The 19,151-nt window shown below is 48.6% G+C and overlaps 1 protein-coding gene across 15 annotated transcripts in view; it reads right to left on the minus strand.

The window, feature by feature from the left end:
* Positions 1-19,151, minus strand: part of BANP (BTG3 associated nuclear protein) — a 116,731-nt gene that overhangs the window by 77,470 nt on the left and 20,110 nt on the right. For 10 of the 15 annotated variants that reach the window (XM_073796300.1, XM_073796295.1, XM_073796294.1 and 7 more), the window contains exons 1-4: positions 13,269-13,403; positions 11,102-11,253; positions 9,779-9,870; positions 6,026-6,225 (exon numbers count right to left, since the gene is read on the minus strand). In XM_073796300.1, coding sequence (XP_073652401.1) covers positions 6,026-6,225; positions 9,779-9,870; positions 11,102-11,186 — 377 coding nt within the window. In that variant the 5' untranslated portion in view covers positions 11,187-11,253; positions 13,269-13,403. Of the gene's footprint in view, positions 1-6,025; positions 6,226-9,778; positions 9,871-11,101; positions 11,254-13,268; positions 13,408-19,151 lie in introns of those variants that run through there. The other 5 variants (XM_073796301.1, XM_073796296.1, XM_073796297.1 and 2 more) reach the window with 1 other exon arrangement.

The raw sequence follows: 19,151 nt of genomic DNA on the forward strand, positions 1-19,151 counted from the left end.
CACTGCCGGAACCGAGACGCCCAGAAGGAGGCCCCTCTCTACCCAGGAGCCATGAGGGCTCAAAAAACCAGAACAGCCTTTCCATAAACATCCATCAACATTTTTACTTTTTTAAAAAGACCCTCTGGGAAATAAAACAAAGAATCAGCAACCAGCATATTAGAGGGAATTTAAATAATTTAATAATTTAAATAACTTTTTGATCAAATAGTTCAATTCTCTGTGGGTGAATAACCAGCTTAGAGGAAAAGAAAGAAGAAAACTTTCCCCTTACACGTAAACTTTCATCTTACATGACACATTTCTCTGAAAGAAAAACTTTAAAAGAAATCACTTTTTTTTCTTTTTTTCAGTTTTGAGTATTAAAAGAAGACTCTCGGGACTGCCCTGGTGGTCCATTGGGTAAGACCCCGCGCTCCCAATGGAGGGGGCCTGGGTTCGATCCCTGGACAGGGAACTAGATCCCACATGCATGCCACAACTAAGAGTCCGCATGCCGCAACTAAGAATCCACATGCCGCAACGAAGAAGCCCGCATGCCACAACTAAGAAGCCCACAGGCTGCAACTAAGAGCCCTTGTGCCGCAACTAAAAGATCCCACATGCCTCAACGAGGACCCGTGTGCTGCAACTAAGACCCGGCGCAGCTGAAATAAATAAATAAATATTAAGGGGGGGGGAAGAAGCCTCTGATTCATTACAATTGTTTTAAAATTATAGGAACACACTAAAGCTTTAAAAGAAATGTTTAAGCTTTTAAAACTAAAAATTTGTTATATGTCAATAATATCTCAATAAATAAACCATTTGTACATTAAAAAATAAAGAAAAGAGGGACTTCCCTGGTGGTGCAGTGGTTAAGAATCTGCCTTCCAATGTAGGGGACGTGGGTTTGATCCCTGGTTGGGGAACTAAGATCCCACATGCTGCAGGGCAACTGCTAAGCCGGCATGCTCTGGAGCCCATGCACCACAACTACTGAGCCCACGCGCTCTGGAGCCCGTGTGCCAAAACTAGAGAGACGCCCGCACGCCACAATGAAGAGCCCGCATGCCACGACTAAGACCAGAAAAATAAATATTTATATATATATATATATGTATGTATATATAAAACAAAAAAAAGAATAAAAATCAATTGTTTTAAAAGAAACACAAGCATTTTTCTAGTTAATCAGTATGTTCAGTTCATGAAAACAAACAAACCTGAACCAGCTGGCTTGGAGTCACTCTCGGTAAGTCTGGCTCCACAGGACCCCGCTGGGCAGCAGGGACAGGTCCCTGGGTCCCCACACTGCACATGGGCACTTGCACTGGCCTCCCAGAGGGCATCTACCAGGACAGCAACCCAGGTGGGCCTGCACCCCAGGCTCAGCTCGGTCCTACCTACTGCCTGTCCTTCAAGTGGCTGTGCCTGGCCTCAAAGCTCAGAAAATGGGGTTTTACATTAATCCAGATAAACGTCCCCATCCACACACTTGATCCCATCACGCCACGCAATTCAATGGAGGCTGCTCCTGAAATGCTCACGGGGGCACGTGAAGGGTGAGCTGCCACGTACTGAGTTGTGCAGCTCGTCACAGAAAGCTTCGGCGCCTGCCCCTTCCAATGCCAGCACGACACAGCTTTAGGGTTGAAACTTCACATGGCTACACCTAGGATCACAATGAGGCAAAATCCCAATTTACGGCACACGTACAAGGAGGAAAGGAAGCAGTCACCCCAAAGAAGCCAAGTCCATTTTTCTTTTTCCCAAGTAGAACACCATTGCTGAATGAAAGCCCATCCAAGTAAACTTACAAACATGTTTATTACAATGATTAAGCTTTAGCATCAAAGAAAAAGGTTTTCTCTCTTTCTTTCTCTTCTTTTTTCTTGAATTTATTTAAAGGATCTCATTCAGGCGTAGAATCTGAAAAATCTGGATCCAAAATGCCAAATAGGGTTGGCAGCAGTCCACTGCCCTCTGTGCTCTGGGAATTCAAGAGAATAAATAAATAATTCTCAGAGCTAAGAGCAAAGTCTAGTCCAGGCCAGTTTTAATTAGAAATAACCCACAGGCGAGTGGATTTCGGTGCGTCCCACAGCTGCTGGACTGCTCTGGGCCAGGTGCGGCCTCTCCGAGTGGAGGGGCCAGTGACACTGCAGTGGACAACTCGTCACCCACCATCCAGAGGCCTCGTCACAGCCGACAAGCCCCTCAGGGTCGTCCTCGTTTGTCCTGGGAGATGACAGACTTCCCAACAACACTCACGCCAGTGCCAAGTGGCCTAAGGAATCTTAAGTTATTTTTTAAAGCACATGATCCGGATATAAAATAATGTGGGATTTATATGCTTCTAACTGTTATTTTAAGTATCTGAGGTACAAAGTACTTGTAGAAGTACTTTATTACTCGGAACGTTAACCGATTTCTCATTGTTTTTTGGAGACTTCCTTTTCTGTGTTCTACTACCCACACTTAAGACACACGTTTCTCATTTACTTATGTGCTTATAAATTAGTCATTTTCTAACTTAAATATACACTTTTTTCATTGATATGCTAGGGTTGAATTCTTGACCTTTACTTCTGCCCAAATTTTCTTGTTAACAGCTTTCGATTACTGGTAATTTTTATTTCTCATTTTTAGAACATTCATGGAGGGAAATGCCAGACTTAGTATCTTCTTTGAAAATCATTCATAAACAACCTATTCTAAACTATGTCTAAGAAAACAAAGGAGTGACCTTTCCTTCTATTAATCTAACATTAACTTGTATAAGTAATGGTTTTATTAACGATAGTAATAAATCTTCTGCCAACATACAATAAGTGTATTCTATAATGGGTTGACTTTATGTCACGATACGATCCTTTAAAACCAGAAGAGCTAACTGAGCTGGATTAACTAGATTACACACCTGAGTCTGTATTAGAAAATTTTACTCTGATTTCACCACTTGTCAATGCACACGGAGGTCTCTCCACGATGACAGCTTCTCCCCAGCGGAGGGAAGCGCTCTGGGTTTCCTGAACGGGAGAGTCGCTAACACGCCCCACGAGCCCCGCCGTCACCAGAATGCTGGAGAGAGAAGGGGCCTCCCTGCAGTCTGGAAGTGCCTTCCCCCAAGCAGCCATCAGCGCCATCGTCAGACGGGACATGGCCCACGAGTCAGGCCGCGCTCAGCAGCAGGCCGGGCGTGGCCATGGCGGGTCCATCACTGGCCTGCAGGAGAGGACAGGGCTGGTGGTCCCTGCAGACCTGCCCTTCTCCCCCATCCTCCTTCTGAAAACGGGCAGACTGGAAACAGCACAACTCTGTGACTCAGCCCGGTCACCCCATGGTGTCAAACGAGGACAACCTGCCCGCCGAGGTCCGTCCTCCCCCCTGGACCTGACACCCAGGGAAGCCCCAAACGAGCGGCCTCAGGGTCCAAGCACAGCTGCAGCGCCACCTGCAGCCCCGAGGACCCGTCCTCGTCCGCCCAACCTCATGGAACGGCCACAAACCACCGACGGTGCAGTATGAGCGGCACATCCCTGGGTCCTGAAGACGACCTCTTCCCGACACAGGTGACAAAGTGACACGCCACCACGAGAGCCATCCTTACTCAGGGCAGGAAGCCTGTCTCACTCTCGCCTCACCTCTCAGAGCAACAGTCCTCGAGGGCGGGGCCCGGGGGCGCACTTGGTTATACCTGAGACCCCACGGGTTTGGCAGGCAGAGCCAAGGAGGCTGCCAGCCTTCACGGCATGAGACAGCCTCCCCGACAGAAACCTTTCCCACACAGATCCCACAGGTCCCATTCATGGGCGTGAACAACACGCTTCTAACTCTCTGAGCCCAGAATCTTACTCCATTCTACACTCATACACAAAATATTTTTGGATAGTTTCAACGTAAGGTGAATTTTCCCGGAATTTCACTATTGTTTGAGTCTAGAAAAAACTACACTTTGCTTTATGTGAAACTTCATCAAGAACTGCTCATTTTGAAATATTCCACCACCAACTGGTATCTGAGTCCCAGGGTGACAGCCCTCCCAGCTGCCAGCTCTGACATGGGAGGTTTGGTCCTATTCACTAACTCCTTATGTAGTTCCCCCAGCCTTTTCCATATCAAAATATATGTTATTTTATTATACATGACCATCCTTTTATTTCTCCTTACATTATTATTAAGACATTACATTAGTTTTTAAATTACATTTTCTAAACATTGCATTTTAGGATATGAGGGCATTACAAAAAAATTATTCTTTAAAAAAGGCACTGGCTGGGACTTCCCTGGTGGCGCAGTGGTTAATACTCCGCGCTCCCAATGCAGGGGGCCCGGGTTCGATCCCTGGTCAGGGAACTAGATCCCACATGCATGCCACAACTAAGAGCTCGCATGCCACAACTAAGGAGCCCGCCTGCTGCAACTAAGATTCAGCACAACCAAATAAATAAATAAATAGGTAAATGGACAACCAGCTTCTTCAAAAAAAAAAAAAAAGGTACTGGTCCTGGTAGGTCTGAGCCTCACTGCCTGCAGAGAGGACACACTCCACAAATGTTCACTGGGAGAAAAGATACGGCTGACCCATCAGGACAAGGTATAAACACAGGGTGAATCACCACGGACCAACAGGCCTTCCCTTTGGGGACAGAGACCCCTGGGGTCCCCCACCCCGGCTGGAGAGCAGCTTTCGGGGCCACGCAGGGTCTCCAACACCCCAGGACACTTCTGAGAGTTAAAGGAGGCCCACACTGCAGGCGTCATCCACGGCTGTCCCAGGCAGACCAGGACAGGCAGCCACCTTGACACGAGGCACATACTTGAGCACCCTCCTCAATCCCACGTGCCCCAGGGCACACGTGCGTGGACCTGCAGATGCGGCAGCAGCCTGGCCGTGGCTCCCCCTCCTCTGAGCCCCACCACCCTCCTCCGCAGACACACGGGAGAGAGGCAGCAGTTGGCCCAGAGAGCCACGACAAGACCCTCAGTAAAAGCCCTGAGCTCTGGTCAAGCGCAAAGACAAGTGTTGCCATCGTCACACTGAGATTTCCTCATAGCCCACCGTGGGCAAGGATAAAAACACCAGTGGAGGGTTTCCCTGGTGGCACAGTGGTTGAGAGTCCGCCTGCCGATGCAGGGGACACGGGTTCGTGCCCCGGTCTGGGAAGATCCCACATGCCGCAGAGCGGCTGGGCCCGTGAGCCATGGCTGCTGAGCCTGCGCGTCCGGAGCCTGTGCTCCGCAACGGGAGAGGCCACAACAGTGAGAGGCCCACGTACCGCAAAAAAAAAAAAAAAAACACCAGTGGAACTGATGGAAGGAGCCGCCCACGACCTGAGCTTCCGCTCATCTCAGCAGAGCCCATGACGGTGCCCTGGACCAAGGACAGGCAAACAGGTCAGAGACAGAGACACCCTTCCCATCGGCCCACACTCTCCAGAAGCTTTGATTCAAACGGCACCTGAACTACTACACGTCACTACCGTTAGGCTCTAGATAGAAAAACAAAATACAGGCACAATAAAAACTATAGACACGAATGGAAAGTTTGATATACTCAAGTGAAATGTATAAAAAGCTACCTATGGGGCTTCCCTGGCGGCGCAGTGGTTAAGAGTCCGCCTGCCGATGCAGGGGACATGGGTTTGTGCCCCGGTCCGGGAGGATCCCACATGCCGCGGAGCGGCTGGGCCCGTGAGCCATGGCCGCTGAGCCTGTGCGTCCGGAGCCTGTGCTCCGCAACGGGACAGGCCACAACAGTGAGAGGCCCGCGTACCGCAAAAAAAAAAAAGCTACCTATGAAGAAAAAATTCTCTCAAGACTAGCCAGATGGAACAGAAAAAAAAGAGAAGAAACGAACGTACAGCTTCAAAGCTCCGGTGGGCCAGTTCCAAAGGAGAGATGCACCAGCCTGGCTTATGTCAAAATAAAACTGTGAGGACGACCCCAGCCGCCCCGCAGAGGCCCCGTGTTTCCTTCCAGTCTGACTAGGATCCTGCCCTGAGAGCACCAGGGGGCATGGGCCCGGGGAGGAGGTTCTTACCATCGCACTTTGTTGCAGGTCTGGGTGGCGCCGAGAGGAGAGCCCGCCACCATGGGCACCTGGATGGGGCTGTGCTGCTTGTTGGTGACCAGATCCAGTTTCTCTTCCAGTGATTTACATGTGGCCTCCAGAGCCTGCAGCTTGGCTTCAATGCTATCCAATCGCAAGCAGATTGTCTGGTTAATGGAATACAGGAATGACTGCAAGTGAAAAAAAGGAAAGCTTCAGGAAGGGCATCCTGAACTCCAAGGAGATAATTCCAAGGAACATCAAACAGTTATTTCCCAGACTCAGCTGTATCTATTCCCACAGAACGATCCTCGCACTTCAGCTCTTTAGTTATAAGCCAGAAGCATTTCACTAGACAAGCTCGACCTTGTGCACTCACAATGTGACTACTTAATCGGGCTCTTCTCTGTGTAGTTGCGATTCTTAGTTACACTTAAGTCCGTATAACACAAGATGTAAGTGGACGTTACAACGCAAGTTTCTATTAATCAGTAAACTTACACATAAAACTGGTCAAATTCTACAATGAAAACAGATGACATCCAACATCAAAACGGCCCGGAAACCGCCTGCTCGCGTTACACTCGCCCGAGCCCCACCCCCAAGGTGAAATGTGGCAATGACTCTCCCGCGCGTGGGAGCAGCACGCCTGCCACCTAGTGGCCACAGAAAGAGCAGCCTCGCCTTCCACTGCTGCCACCCAAGTCCCGCCGACCACAGGGACGTGTGTGGCTCCAAAGGCAAGGAATGGCTCAGACAAACACCGGACAGGAAGCTCGCCCCCTCCCACGGCGGCTGCTCCTGCCCTGAGTCGGCAAGGGCACAGAGGGAAGCAGGCTGCTGCCCCCGCTGGCCTCACCAGCTGATACTGGGAAACGGGCGCCAGCCCGGAGCAAGCCCCTGGGGCATCCAACCGCCCAGCTCAGCAGTGAGGGGGGCAGGGGGGGGCAGCGCTGAAATAGTGAAGAGCTCGTATTTTACCTTGTCTCTCTCCTTTTCTGCCCTTGACTTCAAAGGGAAAAATGCCCAGAGTGCCAGTCACATCAGCAGGAAGGGGACAGACCGCGGAGAGCAGACGGGCACAGGGGCCATTCGGAGCAGACCGGGACCCCAGCGCACGGCGGCACGGAGGCCGGCCCCTCTGCCCACTGGCCGCGGCTGACCCACTCCGGCGGCCGCTCCCCTTCCTCACGGGAGGTGACCCCACAGCTAGAGCCACGTGGTCCATCACACCGTGCGGCTGGAGTCAAGGCCCAGGAGGCGGGGAAAATGGATACTCTTATTCAGTGCTTTGAACAGACTCAGCTGATCTTCTGAAGAAATTAAACACATCTGTCTAACTGCCCGGTCTGTACAGCAGTAAGGGCAGCAGTGGGGTAAATAAAACCCACACACTGTCCCAACAACCTGCTGTGTCTCAAGCAATCACCCCCCTGACAAGTCCCATCGCGGGAGAGCTGACACATACGGGAGAGGGCTAAATCCCACACCCTCCGCTGACTCTCCCGCAGGAGCACGGGCCGTGGAGGCACGGCAGGCCGCGCCAGGGTCATGTGGAGACAGCGCGGGCGGCCCATCCCGAGAGTGACATCGAGGCAGCGCCCGAGGCCCACCCTGACCTAAGACGTCGCGACAACCACTAGCCGCTGGCTGAAGTCTTGAGATCAAATCACCGATGACCCCACTATTTTTTATAATTTGAAGACATCAACCATGCGGCTCCCAAATTCCCTAAACACAGTGAAACCTCCTCGTCTTAATTCTGAATTAGAAGTGATTCTGCCTGGAGTTTGGACAAACATCACTGTTAATACACTAATAACACAACTTCACAAATTAATAAAACAAAGAAAGGCAGAGAATAGTACTTTTAAGTAAGTCTTCTAACAAGGGATATTAACCAAAAATCATCCAAATCTATTCCTTTTAAAGAGCTCTGAGCAACCTAAGTGTCCAGCGACAGATGAATGGATAAAGAAGATGTGGCACATATATACAATGGAATATTACTCAGCCATAAAAGGAAACGAAATTGAGTTATCTGTAGTGAGGTGAATGGACCTAGAGTCTGTCATACAGAGTTAAGTACGTCAGAAAGAGAAAAACAAATACCGTATGCTAACACATATATATGGAATCTAAAAAAAAAAAGGTCATGAAGAACCTAGGGGCAGGACGGGAATAAAGACACAGACATAGAGAATGGACTTGAGGACACAGGGAGGGGGAAGCTGGGGCAAAGTCCGGGAGTGGCATGGACATATATACACCACCGAATGTAAAATGGATAGCTAGTGGGAAGCAGCCGCATAGCACAGGGAGATCGGTTCAGTGCTTTGTGAGCACCTAGAGGGGTGGGATAGGGAGGGTGGGAGGGAGACACAAGAGGGAGGAGATATGGGGATATATGTATATGTATAGCTGATTCACTTTGTTGTACAACAGAAACTAACACAGCATTGTGAAGCAATTATACTCCAATAAAGATATATTAAAAAATTAAATTAACCAATTTAAAGTGAAAAAAAAAAATAAAGAGCTCTGGCAATCTGGTGAGCACACTTTTCCTAGCACACGGGTGCCGGGTTCAAGCCAGGGCCCGAGGCCCTGCTCGCCGACCAGGGGACGGGGCTGAGGCGGGGGCGCTTTCACTGCACCTTATCCACATCTAACTGCTGTGCTGTTTACCACACACGCCTCTTTTTGATAAAATTATAACTGCATTTTATTTTAAGACATAATGTGGGGTTACTGAAGCAGCAGCCCTCTATCCATTAGTATGAAATAGAAATTTAACTGAATGTGTCTTTAAACCACGCCACGTATCTTTAAGCTCACGCTGCTTCTCCTTGTTAAAAAGATGAGCCAGATGTTTCTAAACACAGCCCTACAGAAGCAGAGGGCACAGGAGAAGTCGCTTTGGTTCTCTGCACTGCTGTCCTAACTTCTCACAGGTGCTGGTGTTTATCTCCGTGGCTCTGCAAACTGTAGACCAAACAAGCAAACCCAAGAACCAGCCATCACCCACGACTGACTCTGTGGTTTCCCAGACCCCATCCAGCAAACTTTAAAATTCAGGTGACTTAAACGATAGGCACCAAAGTGCTTCATCACTAGTAGAAAATATTCGCCACAGGAATTGTGCACTTTCCCTCCGTGCACGATAGGTCCACGGGTCTACGGAGGACGAGGCCTCATGTGGCAGCGATCCCAGTTAAACCATGTGATTCTTCAAGGGAAAACATCATGCCTTTATGCATTCGTGGGGGGTTGAACAGTGACTCCCAGAAATGATACATCTACATCCTAACCCCCAGAACCTACAAACGTGGCCTTTCTTGGAAACAGTATCTTTCCAAACGTAATCAAATTAAGATGAGGTCATCCTAGGTTAGGGTGGCCCTAAATCCAATGAGACTGCCCTTATAAGAGACAGAAAAGGAGAGACACAGACAGGGAGGAGAGGCCACGTGAAGACGGAGGCAGATACTAGAGGGAAGCGGCCACGAGGCAAGGGACGCCTGGGGCCCCCAGGAGCTGAAAGAGGCAAGAGGGACACTCCCCCAGAGCCTCTACAGGGAACTCAGCCCTGGTGACAAACTGATTTCAAACTTCTGGCCTCCAGGACTGTGAGAGAGTAAATTTCTATTGTTTTAGGTGCTCCCCGCTCTGCCCCGCATTGCGATAATTCGTTATGGCAGCCCCACATAAGATACAAACAAAAACATACATTAATATTTTTACCTTTATAGAAGGATCCTGGCAATTGATCTCTAGTCGCTGACGTTTCAAAGCTGGTTCATCTTCGTCTGTCACTACATGATTCTCCAGTACAACTGAAAATTAAAGGCAGAGACAAAAACACTTTAATTCAAAAAGTTTTACAGAGCTGTTTAATATTAAGACAGGAAACAGTTCTGACACCTGAAGTGTAGAGGGTCACCTTGAGGTGACATGAGAAATGGCACAACCTGCTTCGTATTTCACTTTTTACAGGTTTAACTTAAAATTCTCAGTCAGGCAGAAAACAGGATCTCTCCCTAATCTCAAGAAAAACTGAGATACCGGATAAATTTGTTCACTAATGCGCCACTGAGTTGACCCCCACACCGAGACAGCAGGCTTTTCACTCAACGCTCTATCCGGCTTCCCTTTTCTGATAGAATCCAATCGCTAATAACGATTTCTTCCCGACTTTAAAATAAAGTCTTGTCAGCCGGCCACCTCATTCCAAAATCAAAGCCACTCTCTGAATACTACATTTTCTGAGGTGCTAATCATCAAACTTGTCTCCAACGTAACACGCTAAGTTACAGGGAAAGCTGCTTCCCCGGCCAGTGTGGCTGAAATCAAGGCCTCCCACCAGCACCTTCCAAGGGGTCTTCAGGGCTTCTCCACGGATGAGCAACTTGGCCCAAGTTCAAGGCCAGCACCACATGGTCCCAAACCCGGTGCCTTTACACCTGTATGTGCCAGGTGATTCGTCGCAAAACTCTAAAATGTAAAGACGCTGAACAGACCTGCGACTCTAACGTGAACCTTTCAGGGGTCCCAGGCGAGACCAGTAAGCTGGTTTCCAGAGCTAAGTTGTCACCCAAAGCTCTACCTCACAGAAACCAGCCACGGGCCAACGATGCCAGAAGCATCCTGCTTACCAGAGGGCCCTGCATAGTACACTGTGTCTCCACACCTCAAACACCTCCATGAAATGTGTGGGAATGAATTGTCATTAAGGTAAAAAAGGAAAAATCCGTGGCTACAAGTGCAAAACACAGGTTCTCAGAACCTTCATCGAAGCCTACCTACTCCCACTGGACGCTGGTAATTAAGAAAGGACTGGGAGGACGGGGAGACTCCGGCAACCGCTAGTCTGATCCTTTTAACTTGCTGAAATCCAGTCCAGAGAGGTTAAGCGACTTGACCAGGGTCACACAGCTGGTTTCCTGTAACTACAGGAAGGAGACTCCGAGCCCTTGGCAGAGCGAAGCACCTCAGGCTGTAAGCAAAGGGCAGCAGAGCAGATGAGGGAAAGGAGACACAGCCCGTGGCAGGGACAGGGGCACACACCTGGGTTCCGGCGCTCACTTTCTACGGGCCGCGGGGCTGCTAGTTTACTTTCTTCTTGGTCCTTTCTTACTTTGTTTTTTATCATTCTGCATGCGTTACTTTTAAAATTAGACAAAAGAACTCAGTGTTCATTTTAAAGCCATCACGATCACCTGCAATGACAGGCCCGATGAAATTTACAATCGTACGTGTGTGCAGATGGGCAGAGACTGCAGCCATGTGGTGAGAGAGTGCAAAGTCACAAGAACCTAAGCATTTTGATTTTAAATGGAAATCAGAAAAAAACGGAAGGAGGTACATGCCAATAATTTAAAAGCAGTTCTATCACTAGGATTATGGGAAACTTTTATTTCTTCTACTTGCTTGACTATACGGTTTAAGTTTTACAAAGTTCACATTTCAGAAATGAGGAAAAAAATCATCTCAATCTTAAATCCACTCAGGACAATCGTGTGGGATGCAGCACAGTGCTTGCCGGTGTTGGGGGAGCCCTCTGGGGCCAGAAATGGCAGGCCTCCTGTCTACAGAGGCCTCAGGGAGCCCTGCACACAGTAGGTGTTCACTACACAGCCACAGCTATACTTCCCAGTTAGTTAAGGAACCCACATGGAACACCACCAGGATCAGAAGTGACTTCTCTAACCCTTCCTTGGACTGTAATCTACAGAGAGAGAATTTAATTGGGAAGTAAACTGTCAGAATGTTAATAGTTCTAAAAATGCTTAAAATCTATATAACTGGAATATTTTTCTTCTACAGCATTGCAGTTGAGTGTTTTCTAAAGAAACCGTCATCCACCCACCAAAATATGAACAGCTGTTTTTAAAATTGTGATGTACAGTGACAGCGCTGCGTGTTTTCTAGTTCACTGGTTTCTGAGGTGTGGTGCTAAATGAGGTCGTCTTCACATTCTCGCTCTAAACAAACTGGTTCACTTTCACAGAGAAAACTGGGGTTAAACAGCTACATTCAGACACCCTGACTTGGCTCAAGGATCTGGCAGGTCTTGATCTTGCCAGTTACCAGGTGACAGTGCTTCTCATAAACAACTCAGAGGCAAAATGACAAAAACTGACTAAAGAATAGCGTTCGTGAAAGGGTGCCCCAATCTCTTTGTGGCTGCTTGTTCAATCCCCAAATCACATGCTACCCACCCTTCCATATATAACTAATTTCCCAGTGAAGCTTTCTCAACTAACACAGCAAAGAGATCACACAAGATAGACATCGTCATACTTTCTTATGAGATTTCTGAAAATTCTCTTTTCTGTGGGGAAAAAAGTTAGCATTTCAACTCTACTATTCCAGAAAGAATAACCAGACAACCAAAACACTATGTGATTTAATTGTATATGCTTGTTATTTCAAACTTAACAGAAATATAAAACTTTACGAAAAAAAAAAAAGGAGGACCCTTACTAAGAAATCTTTTTATACAATAAAGTGCTAACAAAGTATTTCATAGGTGAAGTAGTTCAAGATGAAGTTCTTGAAATTTAGGGTTTCCCTTATAACGTGTCTAATATCTAGTTAAGGTTCCGAAGTAGATGGGTGCCTTTAACGTGACTAAGGAAAATTACCAGCCCTGGCAAAAGGGCAGGAAAGTCACCTCACAGAATAATCGGATAAAGTGTGTCTTACCAAAACTCTGAACATACACAGCAGTTCAGCTTCTGGGAACTTACCCTACGAAAGTATTTGCTGCACTACGCAGCAAGGACCTTTGTAGCAGGGTGTACTTAAAAGAAAAACAGTGTTAACGATGTTAATGGCGTCCCCAGGGAAGAGGTGGATGAAGGAGGGAGCAGCGTGCATGGAACACCTCGCAGGTGTCCACGTGCAGGGCAGACTGTCCACAGCAGCGGAAGAGGCCCAGGTGTGACCACAGGGGGCTTTAAAGGGGAGTCAGGGAAGCTGGGGGCAGGGCAGGAAGAGGGGTCGAGGCTGGACAGCCACGTGTGGTGCACAGGTGGGCCGAGGGGAGGCGGAGGGACCACCAGGGTGGGCATGGGGCTGACAGAGCTCACGCGCTCTGGTCCGGGTTTTTCATACGGGGCGCGCACCGCTTTTTCTCTTGCTTTACTGAAGGGAGAGGAAACTTGTGGAAGCGCTTTGGGCTTTTACAGACTCGGGGGAGCGCCGGCTCCCTACTGCCCGCGCTGTGTACCTGGGTGGTCGGGACTCAGCTCCTCCACGGCGATCTGCACCACATCCGCCAGGTCCTGTTCTGACATCATCCAGGACGAGAGGAGAGTGGCCGGTCAATGGGCAGGAATCAGACTCACCAGGCACGGGGTTTCTGTCACCTAAAAACAAAAGCCAGGATAGCGGAGAGGGAGATGAACGATCCTGACCTTGAAATGCTGGAAACTGCTAGCCACGTTCTGTATCCAAGAGGACACCAGAAGCCTGTGGGTTTTTTAAATATAGGGTTCTTCTTGCCCCAAACCACCAAAAGGTTAGTGTCCTTTGAGAACTGAGAAATGGCCCCCAAACATTTCTCGCTGCCTCTGTCCTTCAGCACCAGACTAGTCCCCACCTCGCCAGTCCATTCCCACACCGCCTCCTAAGTCACCTTCCTAAGACAGCTAGAACGCGTCACCCCAAGCCAGACGTCCCCGGGTCCCCTTCTTGCCCACGGAACACGTCCTGTCCCTCGCCTGCCCCTGCCGGCTCTCAGATCCACTAGACACACCACACCCCGGAGAGCACTGAAAACATACCTCCCGAATTTTACCCAAAAGGACCCTTCCGCCAAGGCTGTCCCCTCGCCCCATTTCCACTCCTCGCGGCGCCCTCCCCTCAGGCAGGCAGAGAGCGGCAGCTCCTGGGAGGACTGAGCCCAGCACCGGCCCCCTGCCCCAGCCCGGGGCCTGTCCGCCACCACCCTGCCACCGCCGAGATGGTACCACATCTGCAACACGGTGCGTTCCTTTCTTCCTGATCCTCAAACGCTCCGATTAGGCCTAGACACACCTTCTCCAAGACAGAAATGAGGCCACGTCACTCCAAATAGGACCCATCAACACAGCAGTCTAAATGCAGTACTTGCAGACAGGATGCCTGGAGATCAGGAATCAATGCCACCATAACACTTTTATCATTCTACACTTTATATTTTAATTACCTATAAACAAGTATTTATGAAGGAAGTAATGTATCTTCCCCAACTGGACTGCACGTTCCCTGAGGGCGGACAGCGGGCACCCAACTCTACAGCACAGCGCCTGCCCCGCACGTGCCCACCCCCACCATGCCCACGCAGGGCAGCTGAATTAAGAGTTTCAGATCACCTAGCCTCAATCAGGAGTCTACTGACAGCTCCTTTAAATGGCTAAGTTCCAAAGGCATAAAATTAAATTCGCAGGTTCCACACGTGTTCGTAAATCCTATAAAGCCAGATTTAAATTCTACAGCTTACACGGTAGCAGCGCCAGGATTTCTTAGGGACAGCCATTTGCAGAAGGAGCCGAGCTCCTCCCTTAAATTTCCCTTCACAAAACGAACGCAACACCTTCATGTAGGTGCAGTCCATCAAATGGCCAAGGTGTGTCACCACCATTTAGGCACCTCACGCGAGACTGAGGAAAGCACGAAAGCACCAAACGTCCCTTCCAGAGCAGACGCCCATGACAAACAACTGGGTGAGCCCTTCAGAAGTCCAGCTGGGGAGGGGTGGCAGTGACAGACAAACAACTGGGGGGGGACCGCAGAGACACTGCCAAGCCCTTCAGAAGTCCAGCTGGGGAGGGGTGGCAGTGACAGACAAACAACTGGCGGGGGGGCCGCAGAGGCACTGCCGTGAGCCCTTTAGAAGTCCAGCTGGGGAGGGATGGCAGTGACAGAGATTTTTAATCTCTCAAATGAGGAGAGCGAACCCAGGTCAGGGTCTGTAACAAGCTGAGAGATCGGGTGTTTCCGGAAGAGCCCCAGAGCATGAGCGAGTGGACAAACCACTGACAGCACGAGGTCCTCAAGGGTGCAGCAAGGAGGAAGCAGGGGTCAGCGAGAAGGAAAAAACGGGTCTGCTTGGGAACAGTGGCTGAACCCAGGAGGTGAGCACCACTGGGGGCAGACAAACGCCAGGGCAGCTGCGGAACGGCCACAGGCCAACATTCTGGGCCACGGACGCTCAAAGACTACTCATCCAAAGCTCCCTCCTGCGCTAAATACACTGGAAAGAAATGACTAGAATAGAATACGAAGCATACAGGACAGGGAGAATGAGAGTCTAATTACGGGGGGGAGAGGAGAACAGCCAGGAGAGCACAAGAAAACAGCTACCACATGTTTTACAACTTTCTAAAAACAACAGAAAATAGAGCTCTAGGACACGGAAATTAGAAAAACTATTCTAAATCTAGCCTTCCTTCCATATATCCAGGAAAATCCATTCCACAGAAAATTAACAAAAGAAAATATTGAGGTCAAATCTCATGCCAAGGTGATATATTTTAAAAGTGAATAGGAGCAAAGTAGCATCACTACAGACAGTTAAAGTATGCTAGAAAGACATGTCCCTAAGAGATGAAAACTCTATCTTAATATTTCAAAACAAACTAATACTCATGAAAGAAATTATATAAGGTATCACTAACCATAAACCAGCATTAGAAAAACTCAGAAATGAGGGGGGAAAATTCAGAAAAGATTAGAAATAAAAGGAGAATAATTTTGGAAATGAAGGCTAAACTAGAAGGAATCCAAGAGCAAGTAAATACAATAAATTATACCGTAAGAAAAACAAAATGGGGGCTTCCCTGGTGGCACAGTGGTTAAGAATCCGCCTGCCAATTCAGGGGACGCAGGTTCGAGCTCTGGTCCGGGAAGATTCCACATGCCGCGGAGCAACTAAGCCCATGCACCACAACTACTGAGCTTGAGCTCTAGAGCCTGTGAGCCACAACTACTGAGCCTGCAAGCCACAACTACTGAAGCCCACGTGCCTAGAGCCCGTGCTCCGCAACAAGAGAAGCCACCGCAATGAGAAGCCTGCGCACCGCAACGAAGAGCAGCCCCTGCTCGCCGCAACTAGAGAAAGGCCGCGTGCAGCAATGAAGACCCAATGCAGCCAAAAATAAATAAAATAAAATAAATAAATTTATTTTAAAAAAAAGAAATGAAAGGAAAAAGTTGAAGAAAAAGTAGCTGACAAGCAAAGAGGATGCAACATATGTTTAATAGGGGACTCTACAAAGAAAACCAAAGGAAAGCGATGAAATGGAATACTACAAGCAAATCTGAAAAAACTCTTTAGAAATGAGGAGAAAACATTTGAAACTACTTATGAAAAAGACACACCATAAACCTGGGGCAGGGCAGGCAGAACAACCAATACCAAGACACATTCTAGTAAAATTATTTAAAGAAAAAAAGAAAAGTTATTTTAGACATCTAGACAAAAATACTGGACACCTTAAAATGGTGGGGGGCAGGGCAGGTTATCCAACTACAGCAGAAGAAGGGAGACTCACACACAAAAGACACTCGAGGAAAGTAACGGGAGCCTTTACACCCAGACAAAGTGAGCTTCAGGTACACAGGCAGCAACTCGTGCCAACATACAGCACTCAGAGAACAGCGCTCCCAGAAACCCTTCCTGAAGAAACTGCTGGAAAACAGGATTCAGAAAACCAAGGTCACTTGGAGAGACAACACATGAGCTGGTCAGTGGTGAGCAGCCTACGTTTACATGGAGAACCGAGACTAAAGGAGAAAGCAGTCTGCAACGGCTCTATGCTCTGACAACGGAGATACAATTTACCTGCTTAGAAACGGGGAGAAAAATTGGGAGAGTACACACAAAACAAATTTTAACAATTTTAACAATCACACTGGGTGGTGGCGTGGGAACTCCCTCCGAGAATTTTCCACGCGCAAATGAGGATCTACAGGATATTCCAATTCTGTCACTCCCGATGTCCTGACAAGCAGATCCAGAGGTCGGGCAGAAGAGGTCTCGGGGCTGCGGATCTGACTCCAGGCATGTATTGGAATTGGACATATGAAGTCAGGCGTGTGTGCAGAATCCAGGAGCTGAATCCAGTAGCAGCGTGCCTCCCTACAGCCTACACTGTGAAATACCGCCTCTCACCAAGAGATGAGGGCTTCCTGGAGAAATGGCCAATTCCACATCTGAGGCAAGGAATATGCAAGATAACATCTTGTCATCCCAGATGTAGGGAAGCGATCAAAGACATCAGGGCTGTACCAAAAGGACTCAGAAACCAACTCAAAGATGCTCCTCCTGGCAAAAGGTGGGAAAAAATGACCCTCAACAAGGGTAACCACGTCCATGGGCTGAAAGAGAAATATTTTTAAATTCATTAAACGGGGGGGGGGGGGGGGGGGGGGGGGGTGAGGGGCGGCGTCAAAAAGGCCCCTATAAATTAAAGGAGACTTCAATGACAACAACAAACAGGCAAAACTATGATTTTCTCTATTTGTATTGTATTTAATAAAAAGGTTTTTCTTAAGGCAAAATTCAAACAAAGTGGAAAACACTTGTTACACATGCACCAAAGAGCTAATTTCCTTCTTTCACAGCAACAGAAAAAAGACCAATAAAGCTAATCAAAAGGAGGATAAGAATGAGAGTAAATTCACAGGGAAAAAAGTCGCAAAGCTTTTAAGCACGAGAAGACACGACCTCTCAATGCAAATTTCAACCAGCCGCTCAGTGTGACAGGCGTGCTAGAGACCTGTCAGGACATGGGCGCTCTTGTGCGCGTTTGATGGGAGCTTAGCTCTGAAGACCAATAGGCAACAGGCATCAAAGTGCTGCTGCCCGGCCCTGACCTTCCCACCAAGGAATCCTCCCAGCACAGAGAGTCACACGTTTGTGCAAATATCTACCCACCAGAGAAACAAAACAACCAAGGCATTGCTTTTAGCAGCAAAAGAATGGATGATGCAACCTGAATGCTGTTTTAAAAACACAAGTCTGGCACAGCTGAACAATGAGAGACTAGGCAACAGTCTAGAACAGGGGTCCCCAACCCCCAGGCCACGGACTGATACCAGTCTGTGGCCTGTCAGGAACCGGGCTGCACAGCAGGAGGTAAGTGGCGGGCGAGCGAGTGAACCTTCACCTGCCGCTCCCCATGGCCCCCCATCACGCACATTACCGCCTGAGCCACTCCCCCCACCATCTGTGCAAAACTTTGTCTTCCATGAAACCGGTCCCTGGTGCCAAAAAGGTTGGGGACTGCTGGTCTAGAAGGACCAGTCAGAGCTCTCTAAGGAACGACTCCCGAGATGCAGTATTACGTGAACAAAAATGGGGCAGAATGTGTACAACACACTTTAAAAAAAAAAAAAAGAAGCTAGACATGCACACACTATCCCTGGGGCACAAAGATGAAAGGAAATTCTATTTGCCTTTTTTTTATCATGTACATTTATCAGCTTTTCAAAAGTAAAAATACTTTTTAAAAATGGTCAGACAACTAAATATTGAGGCGTCCACCGTGAGGAAATCCTCACCTCCGACCTCCCTCATATGCAGTACGACTCTCAGCCCTGGCACCCGTTCAGCCTCACCCGCAGCCCCAGGACTCAGAGGCAGGCAGGACCTACAGCTGGGAGGGCCCAGCAGGCCTTACAGGGGTTATTCTAAACCTGGGTCCTCTGAAGGTGACCTCTGAGCAGATTAACTGTGGTTGGTACAAAGACCAAAGCCACTAGGGCCATAACTCGGTCTTTTTTCCAAACTAAGAACCAAAGCAAGGATTATTAAAGGGGTACAGTGGACTCCTTCATGAAGGCAGTGGCCCTCAGTTAGATAATACCACCCTACCCACCTTTGAATTGATGGATTTAAAACGTTTTAGGGTCACACACTGCTTTCAGGATCTACTTTTTAAAAAATTACAGATCCTTTTCCAGGAAAAAAGCACAGACACAGTCCTGCCAAGTTTCAGCGCCTCATAATTACCAGAGACTGCTGGCTGCCTACCCCAGTACCTGCTCTCCCTGATGCTCAGTGTTACAAGAGTCCGAATTCACAGGGCACGGGGCCACCAGACAGCACAGCCGCTGCTGCAGCACC

Source organism: Tursiops truncatus, chromosome 19 (genome assembly GCF_011762595.2).
Source record: "Tursiops truncatus isolate mTurTru1 chromosome 19, mTurTru1.mat.Y, whole genome shotgun sequence".
NCBI classification, from domain to species: domain Eukaryota; kingdom Metazoa; phylum Chordata; class Mammalia; order Artiodactyla; family Delphinidae; genus Tursiops; species Tursiops truncatus.